Source organism: Falco biarmicus, chromosome 6 (genome assembly GCF_023638135.1).
Source record: "Falco biarmicus isolate bFalBia1 chromosome 6, bFalBia1.pri, whole genome shotgun sequence".
In the NCBI taxonomy this organism is placed as follows: Eukaryota; Metazoa; Chordata; class Aves; order Falconiformes; family Falconidae; genus Falco; species Falco biarmicus.
Window position 1 is genome coordinate 83,127,900 of NC_079293.1, and position 19,201 is coordinate 83,147,100.

Sequence of the window (19,201 nt, forward strand, 5' to 3'; positions counted from 1 at the left end):
CACGGAGCTGCTGCCCGCTGTGGGCATGGCGGGCTCCTCTGCCAGCTGGAGCTCCGTGGTCTGTCAGCATAAACGGGCACGGTGTAAACCTCTTTGCTACATAGCCGGGTTTCTCTCAGACATATGCTAGCAAAAAATTCTTTTTACAATTGCAGAATTGAGGATGAGTCACAAGAGAAAACATGAGTGTCAAATGAGCCCCCTCCTCCTGCTCTCCCCCGCTGTGTGCAGGGTGGGCCCTTGCCTTCAGGGCTGCTCCCCTCCCAGCGCTCCAGGGCCCTGGCTGGCTCCTGTGGAGTTTCAGGTTCCTCCACACCTTTCCCCTCCTCCCTGAGGATGGGCATTATGTTCGCAGGCCCTCAGCACCTCCCGTTTCTTTGCCCCTCATGGTTCTTCCTGCTTCTTCCAGAAGGTTCTGGCGGGCATCCTCCAGCCCCCAGCAGGGGTAGACCCGCCTTCCTGAGGGGAGCCAGGGAGCCGCGAGGGAAAGCCCTTGCCTTCCACTTGCTGCATGGCGCTGGTGAGGTCTCAGCTGCAACAACCGCGTTCTAAGAAAGATGAAGGAGGGTATAGTAGGGGTCCTGAGGGAAAGCACTGCTGGGAAAAATTGGAATATGGGGTTTGTTGGGGATTCAGCTAAGCAAAGGGCAGGTGCAGCATGGATGAGAACAGTCTGCTCCTGCTCTTCTAGGAAATGGTGGTCATAGATTACTGCAAATCCAAGTTGGAATTGTGTATTAGGGAAACAAAGAGGCTAAGGAAGTGTTGGCACAGTGGGTGTGGATGAGCTACATCTTCTGGCTTTGAAGGTGACTTGAGAACAGGTTAGAGACACACTTGAGAGCCTGGATGGTCTGGCTGGGCCCCCTGGCACTGTAGGCCTGGTTCTTGGACTTCCGTCTGTTCCAGCCTTATGATGCATTGAACTGGTTTACAATATCTTCATCTTTTGGTCTGGCCTCTTGATACTGCTAAAAGTGTAGGTAGAATATTAAAATATGTTTTCTGCATTGCAATAAATTTTAAGAGAAACAACATTTTTCGTTCTTCCAGATCACGTTTGGGAAGGGAGGGGTGGATCATTAAGTGGAGAATGGGGCAGACATAAATAATTTTTGAGAAGTTACGTAGCTGTCAGAAAATGAATTGAGCTTTGGCATCTAAACAAACTTTGCTTTTAAACCAATAAAGAGTTTAAATGATAAAATAATTAATTTCCAAGACTCAGGAGACTTTGCATCTTCTTGTAGGGGCCTTGATGCTCTCAGCAAGAAAGCGAAGTCTTCCACCGTCGATTTGCCTATTGAGTCAGTCAATCTGAGCCTTCAGGACTTGATAGGCTACTTTCACCCCCCTGATGAACATTTGGAGCATGAAAACAAACAAAACAGGCTCCGAGCACTGAAGAATCGACAGAACCTCTTCCAGGAAGAGGTACTGCTCTCAGTTTTACTCCTGATTTTCCACCATGTTGTCTGCAAGTATTCTTTCACAGTGTCTGTAGTGTTGACATCTAATCTGGAGTATGTTTGTAGTGGTATTCTTGTTCTGTAAGAGGCAAACTCTTTGCTACATTTATCACTTTAGATCTGGTGGTTTTCCTGTATATTTAAAGAGATGCATTTTTTTAAAAAATCAGATATATTAATATGACCTTGTGCCTTGAATTCTAACCATAATTTACTCCTTATGTGTGAATTAGTTTCTTCCGTTACAGTTTAATCTCTTGATGCAGAAAGATTTAATAAGCTTGATTTAAATATTTTGTTTAATATTGTCTTTTTTTTTCTGGTAGTGATAGCTGCCTGACTTAAGGCAGATACTTAATCAGATGGTTAAATGCCTTCCAGAATAGAAACTTGCCTAAAATTGTGTCTGGAATACTGTTTATTTTTTCTTTTATTTTGCCCATCCTAAAAGGTAATTTTTTATTCTCACGGTCAAAGAAACTTTTCTGTAGGAATTGCTTGACTCCACTTGTCTGACTCCAGGTATACTTGTATTTTGCATATCCTGCCTTTTATATTTTGTTTTCCTAGACTTCTGAAAACCTTATGTGTTTGCATCTAAACAGTACTGTTTTTTCCTCTGACAATCTGAGCCTTTTCATTTTTAGGGTATGATCAACCTTGTGCTTGAATGTATTGATCGCTTGAATGTATACAGCAGTGCAGCTCATTTTGCAGATGTAGCTGGGAAGGAAGCTGGAGAAGCATGGAAATCTATTTTGAATTCTTTGTATGAATTACTAGGTAAGGCATGTTATGGGGTACTTGGATTGTTTTAGTTCAAATTAATACTCAGATGAAAAGAAACACATACCTCTTTTAGTATAGAAGAATTTCTACTGAATTAGTATAGAAGAATTTCCACAATTTAGGATACAAATTAAACAAGACTTTTGCATTTCCAGGTCCTTGCTTATTCTTAAGAACAAAATACACTGAAAACACTCAAATAATGTGATTTTTCCTTATAATATTGATTATTATAAGTAACATGATTCTTACTTTAATTAAATGATTGATTAGTTTTTTCATATTAGCATATTGCTGATGTATCTTGTATGCTGGCCAGAAATGTAGGGACAAAATATGTGTGGCTATATCATTCCTGTGTTAAGGAGCCACAATATTGTGGTCAGTTTTGTAGGAGTCCGTGATTTTTCACACATCTGGCTGTAGAACTGCAGCATAAATCTAAAGTTTCTATGACCAAGACCCCTCTTTTTAGTTAGTAATGACCAGTGACTCCACCATTATGCTGGGATACAGCGTGCCATGGAAAGGTACGCTCTTTTAGATGCAGTATATCATGAAGTTCTTGTGCACCCTGCAGTCACTGACAAATGTCCTAATAGCTTCTATAGGTATCTAAGTGTTAGTTGGTGTGCTGGTCAAATTTATGTGTAGGTAGTAGCGTTTAATTGCCTGATTCGTTTGCTCACCAATTTGAAATGCATGTGTGATTTATGTTCTATTATGACTCATTATTTAGAGTTATTAATCCACTACGATAGCTGCCTGCTGAGTTGTTAATTGTCTACAAAAGGAAATTTTACTCCCTGAGAGACCATTCTATCAGTTCCTTCCTCCTCTGTCATCAGGTTTTCTCAGTGCCATAAGTGTAAATAATAACATTAACACTGACCTTAAGTGGCTGAGGACAGTAACATGTCTCTGTCATTAAAGAGTCCTTTGTGCAGGCTGCGTCGCTGTGCCTATATGCTTGCTTTCTGTAACACACCAGCTCTTATGCGAGGGTCTGCTTGCCTTTAAACCTGTACGTTGGGCAAAAGCTTGGGTTTGGACAAACTCCTCATGCAGGATTGTTATCACTTTCCTGTAAAATATAAAGCATTTTAGTTATGATACTAAATCTCACTCCTGAAAAATTTAGTAATGAAAAGGTGTACAAGTAATGCGATGTTATACATCAATTCCCTTAAAACTCCACAACTGAATGTTGAGTTTGTAAGATGAAGTGAGTCGAATGGTTAGGAAATGCCCAGATGAATGCAGTGTGTATATTGACTGTTTTGAGGGTATGCATTGTGAAACATAATCTCCTACTAGTTTTTCTATAGGACCCATTCCTTAATTTCATTTTAATTTATTAATGGTACTTAAAATACATAGCTTTGTCTTTGCTATTTGGTGTGAGGCACTGAAACTCATTTATTGTAAGCTTTTTAATTCATGTTTGGAAAACAAAGGTATTATCTTGGAGTTCTTCTGTGCCATTTCTGATTAGTAATCTGAATAATTGGAACTATTAATGAATGTTCTGTTGGAAAATCCTGTAATAAGGCAGATAGAAAGTATTATCTCCCATTCCATGCAGAGAACCAGATACAGAGAGAAATTTATGTAAAAAAGACTCTACCAGTGCTAATTCCCAAATTAAGAACTGTGAGATCTGAGCTTTTCTCAGAATATTCAGCAGTATTTCATGTGTACCAGGCATACTGAAAACTTGCATTCCTCCAAATTCAGAGGCACAGAAAATAAAATTTTAATGGCGTGCCTCACTTCACACAAACTTTCCTTACTACCCAACAGCAACGTGAGGCAGCTGAGGCAGGAGTTCTGTATATAGTACTGTTACAGAGCTTTTCCATCTTCTTATGCTCTTGAATAAAATAATACCTGTGGGGGAAAAGGATATCCAGCATAGAGGTGCTTCTGTCTGGCCCACTACTTTTTCTGTTGGAGAGAATAGAAGTTGACATAGTAAATATCACTGAGACAACCAGAAGCGCTCTCCCGTGATCTCTCAGAGCAAAGAAAGAGCTAGCTGAACAATGGCTGCTGTCACCTAACCACTGGTAGAAGGTGGTTCCTGTGGCTACGATTCTGATTGAGGAGTTGCTGAGATCTACCACCTCCAAGTAGTTGAAGATTGTAGTGTGATGCATATGCACAGGTTGCAAGAGTGACCAGAAGTGGCGTTTCCCAACATTAGATTGGTAGATTTTATGATCATTATAAGGTACTTCAAATATTTTTGGGTTTGATTTCCATGTTTTTTTTTTATAGTTGCAAGCTAAATACACCATCTATACACCTCTCTTCCGTTCTGTAACTTGCAGCATAGTGACGAGTTAGCATATGGGCCTGAGACTTCATCTAAGAGTGGTTTGTAACAATGGCACATGTTGTCCTTTGTATTGTAGTTCTATATGCAAAACTGTTTCAGAGGTAGATTTTGCTGCTTTTGCTGGTGAATTTATGATATTTGATGACTCAGAAATTTTATGACTTGGGAACAAATTATATTGTAGGTTCTTGAATGGAGTGTCCAGATCCCCCCCCTGCCTCCCCCCGCCCCCCCCCCCCCCCCCCTTATGTTTTCCAAACTGGTATAGGCCTTTCTTGTGTTCATTTGCATGTTACAGCTCCATTCTCACTTATCTTTGCCAATGTCTGTCTTCCTTCAGACTCTATAGTCTGTTATAGAACTTCCTTCAGAACTCTATAGTCCGTTATAGAAAATGAAGAAAATGTTTCCTGCTGTTTTCACTTATTTCAATGAAGTTAAAAAAAAAATCCATATAGCTTTGGCTATCTTCACACTTGCAAGCAACCAGATTGTTCAGTCTGAATTTTTTGCAGGTAGCTCAACCATTGGCAGGCAGAAAGAGTAGCAAATTTTCTCTCTTAACAGTTAAAATTCAGATAAAATGCAGGAAACTAAACTAAACTTTCACAGCGAAACTGATAGTAAATCGTAGCATGAGCTTCTCATCATAGCAGTGCTACTGTTATGTTACTCTCTCTGCTTATCTCTTTACTCACCCTAATGTCTGTATGATGCTTAAAAATGCGACATTATGTAATGTGGATTTGTGGGGGTGTCTGCTTGTCCAAGCTTGAGATAAAAAGGTCATCTAAAAGGATCATTGGTAAAAAATTTACATCTTAATCTATCTTTCAGCTCATATATGGACACTAAGTAAAGTAAATCCTCTTTAGGCTTTTTTTTAAAGGTTTTTTTTCATGTATACTGATGGTAGTTATTTAATTTATGAAGAATCAATTAAAGAAGTTATGACAGGAATTATGAACATTTAAAAGTATCCGGACTAGGTCCAGAGAGTTAATGTCTCAGTGAAATAAGCTGATGGCCTTTTAGAGTGCAGATGATGGAGTATGACAGTCTGTGGTTTGGTTATTCATAGATGCAGTGGGGAGGGGGGTATTGCAGTTTTTTGTAACAGTTTAGTTTATCTCTTGTTAAATTAAGCACAGCTCAAACTGGAGGAAGCAGTGGCTTGATTGCTGAATCATTTCTCTAAGTCTGAAATTTCCAGTGGACAAGGCCAGAAAATTCCTTCTGAAAGAGTCTACTTGTTCTGCTGTTTCCATGCACTTGTAGTGAGAACAGTGCACAAGCTTTTGGTGACTTCCCAGTCTTTATGTCCCTCCTGCTCCCTTATGTTACTTCCCTAACTGCGTTATCTTCTGGCAGCTAATGCTTAAGAAGCCTGGCTTTGATCTGCCTATAATGAATTTGTATGTTGCTCTGTTCTGAATAATGCTGGACCTGTACAGTAATTGCATGGATGACAAATGGATATTGTTTGCTCAGTCTTGCTTCAGCAAACAGTATTTTGTTTTTGAGTCTGCACATAATAATAGTAAACTGTGATGCCAGAATTAATGGATTTTGTTACATCATTGACATTGTGATATATTTCACTGTGACAAGAATGGAGACATTTACAGACTTTGAGTTGATTGAGACCGGGTACTATGGCATATAAAAATCACAGACTAGCAGAATGGTTTGTGTTGCGAGGGACTTTTAAATATCATCTAATCCAACTAGCCTAATTGTAAAAAAAATGTTCCTTATATTCAATCTAAATCTACCCTCTTTCAATTTAAAATGAATGCCATATATCTACTAAGACATCTGTCCTTCATCTGTTACAAATACATACAATTGCTCTGAACTTGTATTTGATCCTTTTGTATCACAAAAGAATGCACAGGAGTATAAGTAAAGATGTGAATTCAATGTCTGACTCGCCACATCCTGGTTTTTGTTTCTTTAAAACTGGGTGTTAGTCTTGTCAGAGTAGTGAGAAATAAAAGAAGCAACTGTTAGATATTGTTTTTTGTTTTCAGTGTTAAGTGGCTGTGTACTTCATCTAATGCACAGCTTTAACCACTAAATACTGACCTTTCACAAACTTCTACTCAACTGCAGAAATGCAACCATCTGTATCTTATTACTGTTAATGAAGTTAAATTAATTGATGTCATGTTAAGCAATGAACTGTTACTACTTTCCTTTAATGGTTATACCTGAAGCACAGTGAGATTATGTGGTTTGCCTATAATCAGTTTAAAAAAATCAGTTACAGAAACGGGTGTTTCTTAGTTCTAATCTGTGTCTTTTAACAAGATGCTCCTCTTATGATTCCCAAGTATTTTCAAATAACTATGGTCATGATTAATTGACTATGTAAGGTTTCAGGGTATAGATTTTGTTATCATATAATACAGAAAGAGAAAGGGATTTTTTTGATTGTTAGGGGTTGGGTTTTGGTTTTGTTTGTTTAGTTTGTTGGGGGTTTTGGCTGTGAAGCAGTTGGATTGTGATCTCTCCCCTCATGACACAGAACTGTCAGTGCAGCGACTTGTTTGCAATTAACTTCCAGATTGCTTTTCCCCTTTGCAGATAAAATTTCATATCATATTTATGTCACAAGGCTGTAAGTTTAACCTTTTATAATTGAAACGGCATAAACACACGGTTGCAATATAATGTAGTGGATTTCTGCAGTAATAAAACAGATTTTTAAGAGGCCATTGCCTCTTAGCAGGACCAGCAGTCTCTGCTGCTGAAAATAACCATAGAAATTTCAGGATGAAATAATTTGTTGGCAGAATTGGAAAAAGATCTTAAGAAAAGCAGTTTGCACTGTTGCACACACCAAACAGAAATGTTAATGCCTCGTTCTTTTTTTTGGAGTAGAACAGAAGCTTCTCGGAGAGCTCATGTGTAGGCACGTGCATGCAAATGCATGTATTCCAGGACAGGGCAGGCTTGTGGGTGCCTGCAGCGTTCAGTGAGATTTCTACTCAGTTATACCACCAAGTCAGTTGCATGAGTTCAGTCTACTTCAATCTTCAGCTTGAAACATGAGGATGAAACAGTTTCCAGCCAGTTCCTCCCTCCCTACAGCCCTGTCAAAAGTATGACAAACAGTTCCTGGACATCTGTCTTGTTTTATTTCCTATTATTTTTGTAAAAAGGTATTGTATCAATAGAAAATCACTTACTTTCGTCACCTATGTTGTTGGCTTCATATTCTGCTCTTCCAGTGTTTCCTGTTGTTACAAGAATATTGTGTTAACAGAAATTTGTTTCTACAATAGCAGCTGACTTCTGTGGGGTCGGTACTGGCTACTTCATGTAGAGCGTTTTGCAGGGATCATTGAGGTGATTGTAAAGCCGAAATAATTCTAATTCCTTAAAGGTCAATTTGATGCCAAGGGTAATTTTTTACGCTTAAATCTAACTACCAGTTACGTTATTTAAATTTAAATCAAGAACATCAATAATTAAAGATAAAGAATTTGGATCCTTTCTGGCAAGACAAAACAAGGATTATTATTTTTTTTTATTTGAATGAACTTATAGTTGCGATTATTTTATTATTTTTCTCTCTTTCTTCTTCCAATAGCGGCTCTGATTCGAGGGAATCGTAAAAACTGTGCTCAATTTTCTGGATCTCTTGATTGGCTGATCAGCAGATTAGAAAGACTGGAAGCCTCTTCTGGTATGCTTTTTAGTATTTTAACTTCCTTATTTGACCAGATTTTCATTCTTTAAAATTGGTGATACACTTTTTCAGTCTAATAAGCATGAAGTTCTTCTATGTGAGCAATTTATTTAATTTTTTTAAAAAATAAATTAGATTAATAAAGTGAGGTTTATATTTGCAACATTTTTACATATTTATTTCAGTTGTAGTTCTAGCTCAAGTTCTGACAGTCTTTCCTTTTAATTGGCCAAGTGATTTTAATGTTATTTTTTAATTCAGGCAAAAAAACCATTTAGCAAAACAGTTCATCTGCAATTTCAGTTGTATTCAGTTGCTTTCTCTCTAATTCTAGTACCTTACCTTCCCTTCTTTGTAGAAATCTGCATGTTTTTAAGGATTTTCATCCAACTGAATATAATAGTAACCATATGGAATGGATATAATTTGTCTCTTCTTGAAGTACTGTAGAGGTACTGTAGGGAGGTTTGTGTGATCTACTTGAATATGTGTAATAGAAGGATCTACAGAAAATTACTCACACATTTGCGTGTAACAGTGTTACCTCTGTAAAACATACACATTGGCTTTTTAATCACCTCTCACTCCTGAGGTCTGAATTTCTGATTACAGTTAACGACCAAGCATGGAATACAATTATGATTTGAGAATCTGGGAATTATGTCTCATTTAGACACAATTTCTTTAAGCTAGTTTATTTTCTTTGTCATTACTTAATGTTTTGTCTTCCTCCTGAACTGCTGTGTTAACCCCTTAGTGTGTAAGAGATGCAATGAGTCTCTGTGTTACTCAAAGTGAAAGTAAATGAAGTTATGCTGAGCTGTACTGCTCACTGAAATGGTGATCCTGGATTCTGCTTCCTTGGAAGCAATCTGTTCTCCGTCAACCTACACTGTATTTTTAAATTTCCAATGGATTTTTATAAAAAAATACTGCAACTAAACTTGGTCAAAAAGACTCTTTGGACTATATTGGAAAAATACACTTTTTGAGCACAATAAGTAATAAGTAGTGTGAACACTGCCTATTACGGGAATGTAAATAGCTTAAGAATTTCTCTTGGTGATACATGATTCCTTTGAGCATTGGCAGCTTGCTACTGTGTACCTCTTTACTGTCTTTAATGTAGTTATTAACATGATTGTAAACTATCACAGAACCTTAAAGTTGGTTATCTGGATTACCACATTTGCCGTGTTTTTTTTGTGGCTTTTTGTTTGTTTGTTTGCTTGCTTGTTTTTAAAAAGAAAGTCTTCAATTCTTATCAGAATAATTATTTTGTGTTCTTTTTTAAACAATACTACTCTATATTTTAAAAAAAATACTTTTGAAATATGCCACTGTACTTTGATTTTCTAAACAGATGGTAGACAAATCTCATTGCATTAAAGAACCTCTGCTAAGTGTATCTCAGAGTTACTATCAAAGAGATAGTAGGACTGTTTCTGCAGTTAAGAGTGCTGATTTCATCGGTGATACTTGAGTCTTTGCCCCTTTTTATTGATATAAATACAATATTTTCCTTTTTTTCTTACACAAATATTTGATTACTGTTGTTTTCACCATGAAAATATGCCAAAATGATGTCATCTAGGCATCTGACAGTAGACAGTTATCAAATTTGGACCCAGCAACTAAGAAATGAGATTCAAATCAAGTGATTAGTTCTGGTCTCTTGAGACTGCTTTTGACTCTTTTTTCAAGCGTGCTTTTTGTGATTAAGATAAAGAAACAAAATAATGCTGTTGATAAGAAATGTTACTGCAGCCTGATTCCACGCACACCCCCTCCTTGTTTTTCAATATTAGCAAAGGTATTATTGAAATATTAAAAAAAAACAAACATGTGCAGTGTAAGGCCAGTGTTCTAAATTATATTTTTACCAATGTAGTGATACTTGGAGTTCTACAGGTTACAGCAGTAACTGAAAACATGGATCTGATGTGGTGAGATCTTTCATATTCTGATTTGCTGATTAAGTGAATCATAGGACTGAACAGTAAAGAAATTATGAAAAAGGTTGAAATAAGATGTTAACAGCTCCTTATAGAAAGCTTTATTTCTTGCATGCACTAGACAGAAAAATTAGACAATAAGCAGGAGCTTGAAGTCTAAATTAAGCTCTTGTCAGGTATAAGGAATTTGCCTTGCAAATTATTCTTCCCTGTAACTAAAAGTGAAGAAGAAATTATAGAAATATAAATAATACAAATTGGAGAAGTTTTACATGTAATAATCTAATGTTAACATATGAAATAACAACACAGTAAAAGCAATTTTGGTTTGAGACATTTCAACTTTTTATATAGATCATTGACATAGACTGGAAGCATATATTTTTTTTTTGCCATTATATAAATCTTAAGTTTCACTACTAGGAGAAGCCAGTAAATGTTTGTTAGAAATGCATTTGGAATATACCTTCTGGTCTAGAAGTTGAGAAAATTGTATGTTTTAAGTCAGTAAAAAATTGTCTTGTGGAGAAAAGGATAATAAACAACCAAGAAGTTAAAGCCAGGTTTTCAATACTTGTGCTACCACAGGCAACCTCAATTTCAATAGTTTGTTTCATTCCTTAAATTAATGTTGATCTTGACACTTTTATTGTATATTTTTTCATTTCTCTACTACAGTCCACTTTTGGGGTGAAAGCATTCATCTAAGGAGAATGTTCTCACAGTTATGCAGTTGCATGGGATTTGACTGCAACCTTAATTTTAATGTGTTTCCCCAGTTGTTCATGGTGAAACTATTTCATGAGATACCTAATTTTACACCTGAAATTCTCAGAGCTAGGATTTTTCAGAAATTATGCAAAACTTTGTGCTCAACCTTTGGAGGTTCAAGATGAAATTTAAGACAGCTCTAAAAATGCAGTGTTACATGGTTTCTGTTATGTATGTATGCATTTTTAAAAATGAATCTCAAAGTAAAAATAGGGTTTGAAAATAAAACCTAAATATATTTATGGTATTATAGTCAGGTATGAGATAAATTCTGTAAATTGCAAAGTAACCTGACATTGTAGTTGCACTGTATAATGAACCTCATGAACAATATGCTGCAAAAATTCTGAAAGTGCTAATTGCAATGCCTGTTTGTTCCGAGTTTGCTTCTAGGAACTAGGCTACTTGAACTCCTTCCCCATATGTTCTGGTAACAACCTCCATGTTGCCTCGAAAACAGATTTGGTAATTAATACTTTTTGTGGTTTTGAGGGAGTCAGTTAAACAAGATGCTAATTATGCTGTGTTTTAGTTATCTCGAGAGGCACAGTAGGTTTAGCTTTTAGTATGTAAATGTGCTTTTGTGATTTGATGTGGGATGTTTGCTTGCCAGATTCTAAGCTTTATAAGGCTTGACTGGAGTGAGGATATTCACTGTTTTAATTAACAGTGGTAGGTCTACAGCAGGGAGAAATACTGGATTATATTACACCTTTTAAATAAGAATACCTGGCTGCATATACCTAAAATAATTAATTTTATGAGGTAGAGTATTTGTGCAGAAGAAACAGCATGCTCTGTTAATCACAGTAGATTAAGTTCACCTTCAACACTAAAGTTGTCAGCTACATCTCCTGCAGGGTTTTTTGTGAATGTGTTGTAATAAAATTTGATGCTGTAAGCTATTATCAATAAAATTCCTATTTTCAGGTTTTCTTATCCTTGAAATAAAAATGTTATGAAAACAGAATAAAAGCATTAAATATAGACTCGGCAATTGTGAGTTGATTGAACAAATTAGATTAGAAATTGATTCAGGTCCTGATCTTCACTGAAGCAAAAGAAAGAAAATGAAGATTTTTCCAAGTACAAATGTGTCTGAGAGTAGACCATGTTAGAAGTGAAATGTCACAGAAGCTGAGTGAATAATGCAATGCAAATGCTTCAGTTGTCTCTTCAGTGCATGAATTAAGGCTAGAGTAGTCTTTTGCTCTGAAATATATTCCAGGTGGGATTAACTAGTTCTACTAAAATTTTAAAGGCATTAAAACATAGGTAGTAAAAAATAGAATTGGGAAGTTAGTAATCTAGTATCTTCCAAGTGAAGATTTTTGGAGAAAGATAATATCAGGTTTTGAGTTGTTTTTTTGGTTGTTTTGTTGTTTTTTTTTTAAAGGGCATGCATTTTATTCCAGTATTCTGCAGTATGACATTGGAGGAATCAACATGTTGTCCTGAAAATACATGCTTCCTTTCATCTGTTAGTCACTCATCTTTACGATAAACTCTGTATATCATAACTGTTTGTGGTATTTGTATGAAATTCAAACGCTTCCTGCCTTACTGCCTTGAGCAACTCCAGTGAAATTGGAACAGGGCCAGTTGTAGACAATATAGAATTGGATCAGTGAAAACAGACATTGTAAATTCATATGCGATTTTTTCTGATACAGAGGGAATTTGCCCTTAGAACAAAACATGTTTGATAATTAGCATTCAGATGCTGCAGTAATGGAAGAAGTTGCCGTGGCAGCTGGGTGTAATTGATAACATTAATTTGTCATTTTTTCTTCTGTTGTTGAAAAGGTTAAGACTAAAAAATGAACCCTTTATACTATTTTAAGACAAATACAAGATTCGGAATCTACCTACACAAATCTGAAAAGTGCAGGGTTATGGTTATGGCTTACATTATGTGTTATTATTTCGTATTGGATTACCGTTTGTATTGTTAGAAGTGTGTTTCAGCGCATGAGGGGTGGCAAACTTTACCAAGTTTTGAATGTTGTGATGTCACTGCATTCCCACATCTCTACAGCATGCAATAAAGTTGTTGATCTAGGTATAGATTACCCCTCTAGATTGAGGATCCTTTTGTAACGCTTTCCTTACCTCCCTCGGTATTTTACTGTGTTCAAGTGACCCTGCCTGTCTGGTTGGCAGGCTGGGTGGATTGTGCTCCAGCTGTGTATGCTAAAGGGCACGTAGTCCTTTAGCTTGCTCTCATGACTCTTAAGTTTTTATGCTTTATATCAATATTGTTACTGTCTGTATTGAAAGCGTACAGCTATTGCAGCCCAGATCATACCATTGCCAAATTGAGGTTTAATATGTGGGTTTTTTTAATTTGTATTTGTTTGAGACTTTCTTCTTATATCTTTGGGGCTACAGAATCACTTTGGGAGTTCACACCTAGCTCGTTATATTCTGGTTCTGACTTTTCTTGGAGCCACTGCACGGAACAGGAAGATTGTCTACAATATCTACGCAGGGTCACCTGCATTTTTTGTTTACATATGTATGAGCTTTGTTTGGAATCTGTTTACCAGATAAATCACATTGTCACTGTATCTGTTGTCTTCCACCTTTACTACTTTTCAGTCCTTGAGTAATCTGTATGCTTTATTAGTGATGACAGTATATCTTCCTCCAGATCCCTGGAAAAAATATTAAATATATGGGGATAAAAGGTGATGATACTGTAGGCAATCTAAATTGAAATGAGAGATCTGAATGAAGTCAGTCAATCCTCATTTTAATTCAGATTTTCTTGGGAAATAAAAAATAAAACTACCTTTCAAATAGCAAGTAATTTAAGACTAACCATTGTCTCTTCTGGCAGAGTAACTGTTTTAACAAGGATGGGAATCTAAAATCTAAGATTAAAGAAAAAATATAAAAATTCTTGTTGACATATGACTGTTCATAATATCCTTCCCATCTTTTTTTCCCTCTGTAAGAAGTCTGCATATGTTTTTCTTTATGAGGAGGTCTACGGTTTCTTTGGCTATGTGTGTCTTCTTAGTTTTGTTTTTAACAGAGTTATACCTTGATTGAAATGTAACTAAGCATAATACAAGTTGGTCTGAAATTGACAATAAAAATAAATAAATTCATAAACTGAAGGTATTTTGGTCTTTGCTGGTACATAAAAATGAAACATGTCCTAAGTCTGTCAAAGAATATATTTGCATAGGTAGGTAATTTCTGTAAATTGTTAATGGTGTTTAATCTCTTTCCTCAGTAAGATACTTGGAAAATTCTCCAGATTGGATTTTCTGCTGATCTGATAAGAGGCAATAGATTAGACTCAGAACTCCCGGCCATTTCTATTCCTCATAAATAATGGTTTTAATACCAGACTGTAATTGTTTCATAGTTATTACTTATCTCATTGCATTTTGTTATTCACTGTGTAAGCATGCATTTCATACTTAGCAGAAAGAGATATATTGTTCCAACAATATTTTTATCCTCATTACTTTAAATTTAAGAGTTTATGGTTTTCAGCTTTTCTTTTAATTTTTGCTTGGTTTTCTCTAAAATGATTTAGTTATAAAGTTCCAGGCTATATTTTATTGTTACTCAGGAATTATTAACAACAACAAAAAGAAATCAAGGGGAAAAGGGGATATGTATGTGTAAAAAACTTACCCAAATAAATCAAAATTCATATTTTTTCCCTAAATTTGAATTTCTAATTTCTTTATTGTTTACAAATTGAAAAACTTGTTTATTGTTCACAAATACAGAAAACCGAAAATGCGTACTGAGGGCAGCTATGTGAATGAACCACAATCTAAATTCTCTAAATATTAGCTGTCGTCTATTGGTGATACACATTTTTTTCAGTGGTGTATTCAAAACCAGAGGAAAGAAACAGAAAACTGTAAATATGGAGAGCATATTTTATGTATATATTATGTATGCAGTGTGAAGTCCTCACCTCTTCATTGAAAAGCAGTATTTTACCCAGTTTTTTTTGAATTTGAGTGTTGATCATCACATATTTATTATTAAAATTTCACATTTATATACAGTTTTTTTCTGTCTTTTCTGATTTATACTATGTTCACTTATTTTCGGAAGTCTAGAAGTACATCTAGTCTGTTTTGGCTTTGTCTGTCTTATACAATGATTTTCGAAACTATTCCATATTGCTGAGCAATATATTAGGAAGTATTATGTGTGGTTATGGTATTATATGCACTTTGAATAAATAACTTTTCTTTTTTCCCCTCAGGAATTCTAGAGGTTTTACACTGTGTGTTGGTGGAAAGCCCAGAAGCTCTAAACATTATTAAGGAAGGGCATATTAAATCAATCATCTGTCTTTTGGACAAACATGGAAGAAACCATAAGGTAGGAAAGAAGAGACAAGTATGTTTAGATGCACATTTGTGAACAACACAAGTATGTTGTTCTGTGCAGAAGTTAGATTTCAAATACTTTAATACTTTATATGTAAGTAGAAATTAAACTTTTCCTAAAAGACATATGAGCAGTTTGAAGAAGCAAAGGGGAGTGTTATCATCTTTTTGATTAAAACATTGATCCACACTAATTTTTGAGGGAAGCAGGAAGAATGTATCTTAATATTGTTAGGAGAACTTCATAACTGTTATAAAATAAAACTGCTGTGTTGGATGAATTATATACCCTTACAAGTCTTTCAGTAACAAGGTATATAGCACTCTATTGCTTGAAATAACTCACAGTGGTTATGAAAAATATTTAAGATTAAAAGAATCTCTTTTTTTGCAGGTTTTAGATGTTTTGTGTTCTCTCTGTGTTTGTCATGGAGTAGCTGTGCGGTCTAATCAACATCTAATCTGTGATAATCTCCTGCCAGGAAGAGATCTGCTCTTACAGACACGCCTTGTCAACCATGTGAGCAGGTAAAAAGAAAGAAAAAAAAAATCTGTGTCTATGAACAAAGCAGAATAAAACTTGTGGTTAAAAAAAATCAGGCACTATGGAAAACCCGTTTTACTTCCAAACCCTTTGTTAAAATATTTCATTCTTACTAGGATTTTAAATACTCTTTGCAATATTGATTAGAATCAAAACATGGGTCAGAGAGAGCTGGTGCAGGCTAAAGCTGCTCTAAACTGCTTTAAATGTGTGAAAACTGTAGTCTCTTCTAAAGATTCTTGTCTTGATCTCGCTGTACTTTCGAAGTATATTCAGCCAGTGTCCTGTGATTGCCTTCACGTTTGTGATTTTGTGAGCATTTCCTAATCAACTTTGGTCAGAATCAAGAACTTTGTACCAAACACCTTCCCCAGTGCCTGGGATATTTAGGGAGTGCCCTCACGCTTCCTTCCATGGGCAGAGTTGTAGAAGCTGCGTTCCAGCGGACATCAATAACGAGATGAAGCCAGTAGCATCTTAAACTGGCAAATCAATATTTACAAATTAAATGTTTATCCAGTGTTTGAATTTATGCTGAGACAGAAGAATCTGGCTTTAAGCAGAGATTTGTGAGATCTTCCTCGATCTCAACTTATGTCTGTTTTTAAAAGTCTCAATCATTAAGTGGAATGCAAGTTGAAACATAGAAATAGTACTTAGAATTTGGAGTTCATGGGATTTATTAGATGCTGAAAACCATAAAAAAATCCACAACTGTATAAGGAGAGCTTTTCAAGACTAAAAGTGAAACAGACTTTGCACTTCTATATCTAATACATTCACTCATATTTTTCATAGCCACGTGTGACTTGACTCCCCCCAACACATCGAGTAAGCACACCAATGTATATAACATATAGAGAGATGGTGTAATGGGGATCATTCCATGTCAGTAATAAATTTTATCAACTGATAAGCTAAAATCAGTAATGAAAACTTCTGTCCAAAATGCATGAGAAGAAATTATAAATATCAGGGTACTGATTGAGCTTCTGAGCTGGCTTTGGATGTCATACAGGGAAGGCAGAGCTGTCTATCCCAAATAAGGCTGTATACAAAGCAAATGTAATGAATATGTATTTTTGCTTTGCATTAGAATGTTTAATGAAAAGTCTGCAGTAGTTCGTCATGTTCATGGTATAAGTTTTTAATAACCACTTTCATTCCTTCTCCTTAAGCATGCGGCCCAACATCTTCTTGGGGATTAGTGAAGGCTCTGCCCAATACAGAAAATGGTACTATGAACTTATGGTGGACCATCTAGAGCCCTTTGTGACTGCAGAATCAACTCATCTACGAGTGGGCTGGGCTTCAACAGAGGGCTACTCACCATATCCAGGGGGAGGAGCAGAATGGGGAGGAAACGGTGTTGGTGATGACTTGTATTCCTATGGCTTCGATGGTCTGCATCTGTGGTCAGGTATTCTCCCGGGGTTTTGTTTTCTTTTTGGTTTTAGTGTTGGGGTTTTTTATTTTTTTGTTTTGTGTGTGTGTTTGTGGTGGTGTTTTTTTTTAATAATACTAGAAATAGTAGTACTTTGTTTGCAATTCCAGCAAATTTGTTTTCAACAGCAGCAAAGTGAATCAGATGTTTCAGTTGACACTAGGAATATACAAAACCAGTACCGTATATCAGAATACGTTTTACATTGACATTACATATTGAAAAAATTGCTTTATACAAAGTAAAGCAGATAGACTAGTAATTTATATTTCAATCTGGGAATTGTTTGGTTTTTGTTTGTTTGTTTTTGTTTTCTTTATAACTATAAATATTGTATTTAAAACTTCAAAGGTGCAAAAAATGAAGTCTGTCAAAAAGTCATCCATATTTGTAATTTCTGTGTGATAGTGTAAACAGCCTGAGAGATTTAATTTTTTTATATTTTTTTTCCAAACGGATTTTTAATAAGGATATTTAGTTTGGAAGTTTAAAAACACTTTAAAGGTGAAGAAGATTTTTAAGGAATGCTTTTTACTATACATTTTAAAACCAGATATTTATCTGTATTAATGTATTATTTACATACATTAAGAGTGGCTGCTTATTGCAAGACTTGCAAACTCATATTCCTAGATTACATGTGGTGTGTTTGGTCAGGTATTTTAAATCTTTAAAATGTTATTGGCCCAGCTTGGATGTATTCATTAATAGTAGTTTCTGTATGCAAATTCTAATGTTAAAGGAAATAGAAACGAGTAACTAAATTATTTGTTATACTGTTGGTTCTGCAAATATCTTAGTCTCTCTTCAAACTGGGTTAGCTCAGCAAAATCAGAATAATAAGAAAGCAAGCTTGTTCTTTTTCTTAATCTTTTTCACAGAATTTAACTTTTATGAAAAGATTCCCAGATGTCATTTAGAATGGGTGGTTCTACACTTGGACAGTCCTAAACTTGAAAAAAGTTTCTACTGTGGTTTTGCCTTGTTGAGTAAAATTTTTTTGCTTTGTTTTTAAGAGATTATTGGGCAGCAGCGAACTGTAGAACTGACTGGAAACTGGGTTAGGCTCATTGGATTGGCAATTCTTGCCACTGTGAAGATACGAGCAAGTTTTCTAAAGCTCCTTAGTGGATAAGAGAGACACTTTAGTGAGTCAGCTGTATGTCTCATTCAAGGTCTTTGAAGTTTTGAGGCATTGTGCCTTGGTACTTGGAAAAGAATAGTGTTTTACATTTCAAAAGAATTTTCCAATCAAAATAGCAATGGCTTGTATTATTAAGTAAGAACATATCAACTGGAGTGGCATCTTAGGAAAGTAGCTGCCACTTTCCCTCTCATGTATAGTGAGAATTACTTTGGAACAATGCTGCATAATTAATGGTGTCACTAAAGCTGTGCCATAACTGAGTTTGTCAGAAAAAGTATTATTACAGAGAAACCAAAAAATAATAAGCCAACTGAAATAACTTCTATAGTTAAGGTCCCTTTTAGGGAGGAAACAAAAGATTACTGAAAATGAAAATGATTTTTGTACCCACTGGAAACTTTTTAATCAGAAATGTCACAAAAGAATAAATGAACAATTGTTTGTGGTTCTCAAGTCAATAATCTAGCCCAGTCAAAAAAGTCAGACTACCTTTGTGTATTAATTGTGTTTTTGTGTATTAATCTCTGTTGTGGCTGGTAGACTTGAAAAGATTTCTGTCTTCATTGACATTAACATGTAACACATACCTCTCAAACTTGGAAGTATGTTGAAAATCATGTCTTTTGTTCCACAATCCCAGGTTGCATCTTGGTAAGTCACTGCAATGCCATTTA

At 35.6% G+C, this 19,201-nt stretch overlaps 1 protein-coding gene across 4 annotated transcripts in view; it reads left to right on the forward strand.

The window, feature by feature from the left end:
• Positions 1–19,201, forward strand: part of RYR2 (ryanodine receptor 2) — a 434,578-nt gene that overhangs the window by 214,352 nt on the left and 201,025 nt on the right. For all 4 annotated transcript variants that reach the window (XM_056344321.1, XM_056344323.1, XM_056344322.1 and 1 more), the window contains exons 13-18: positions 1,251–1,434; positions 2,117–2,252; positions 8,198–8,293; positions 15,266–15,384; positions 15,787–15,920; positions 17,115–17,356. In XM_056344321.1, the coding sequence (XP_056200296.1) occupies positions 1,251–1,434; positions 2,117–2,252; positions 8,198–8,293; positions 15,266–15,384; positions 15,787–15,920; positions 17,115–17,356 (911 nt within the window). The remainder of the gene's footprint in view (positions 1–1,250; positions 1,435–2,116; positions 2,253–8,197; positions 8,294–15,265; positions 15,385–15,786; positions 15,921–17,114; positions 17,357–19,201) is intronic.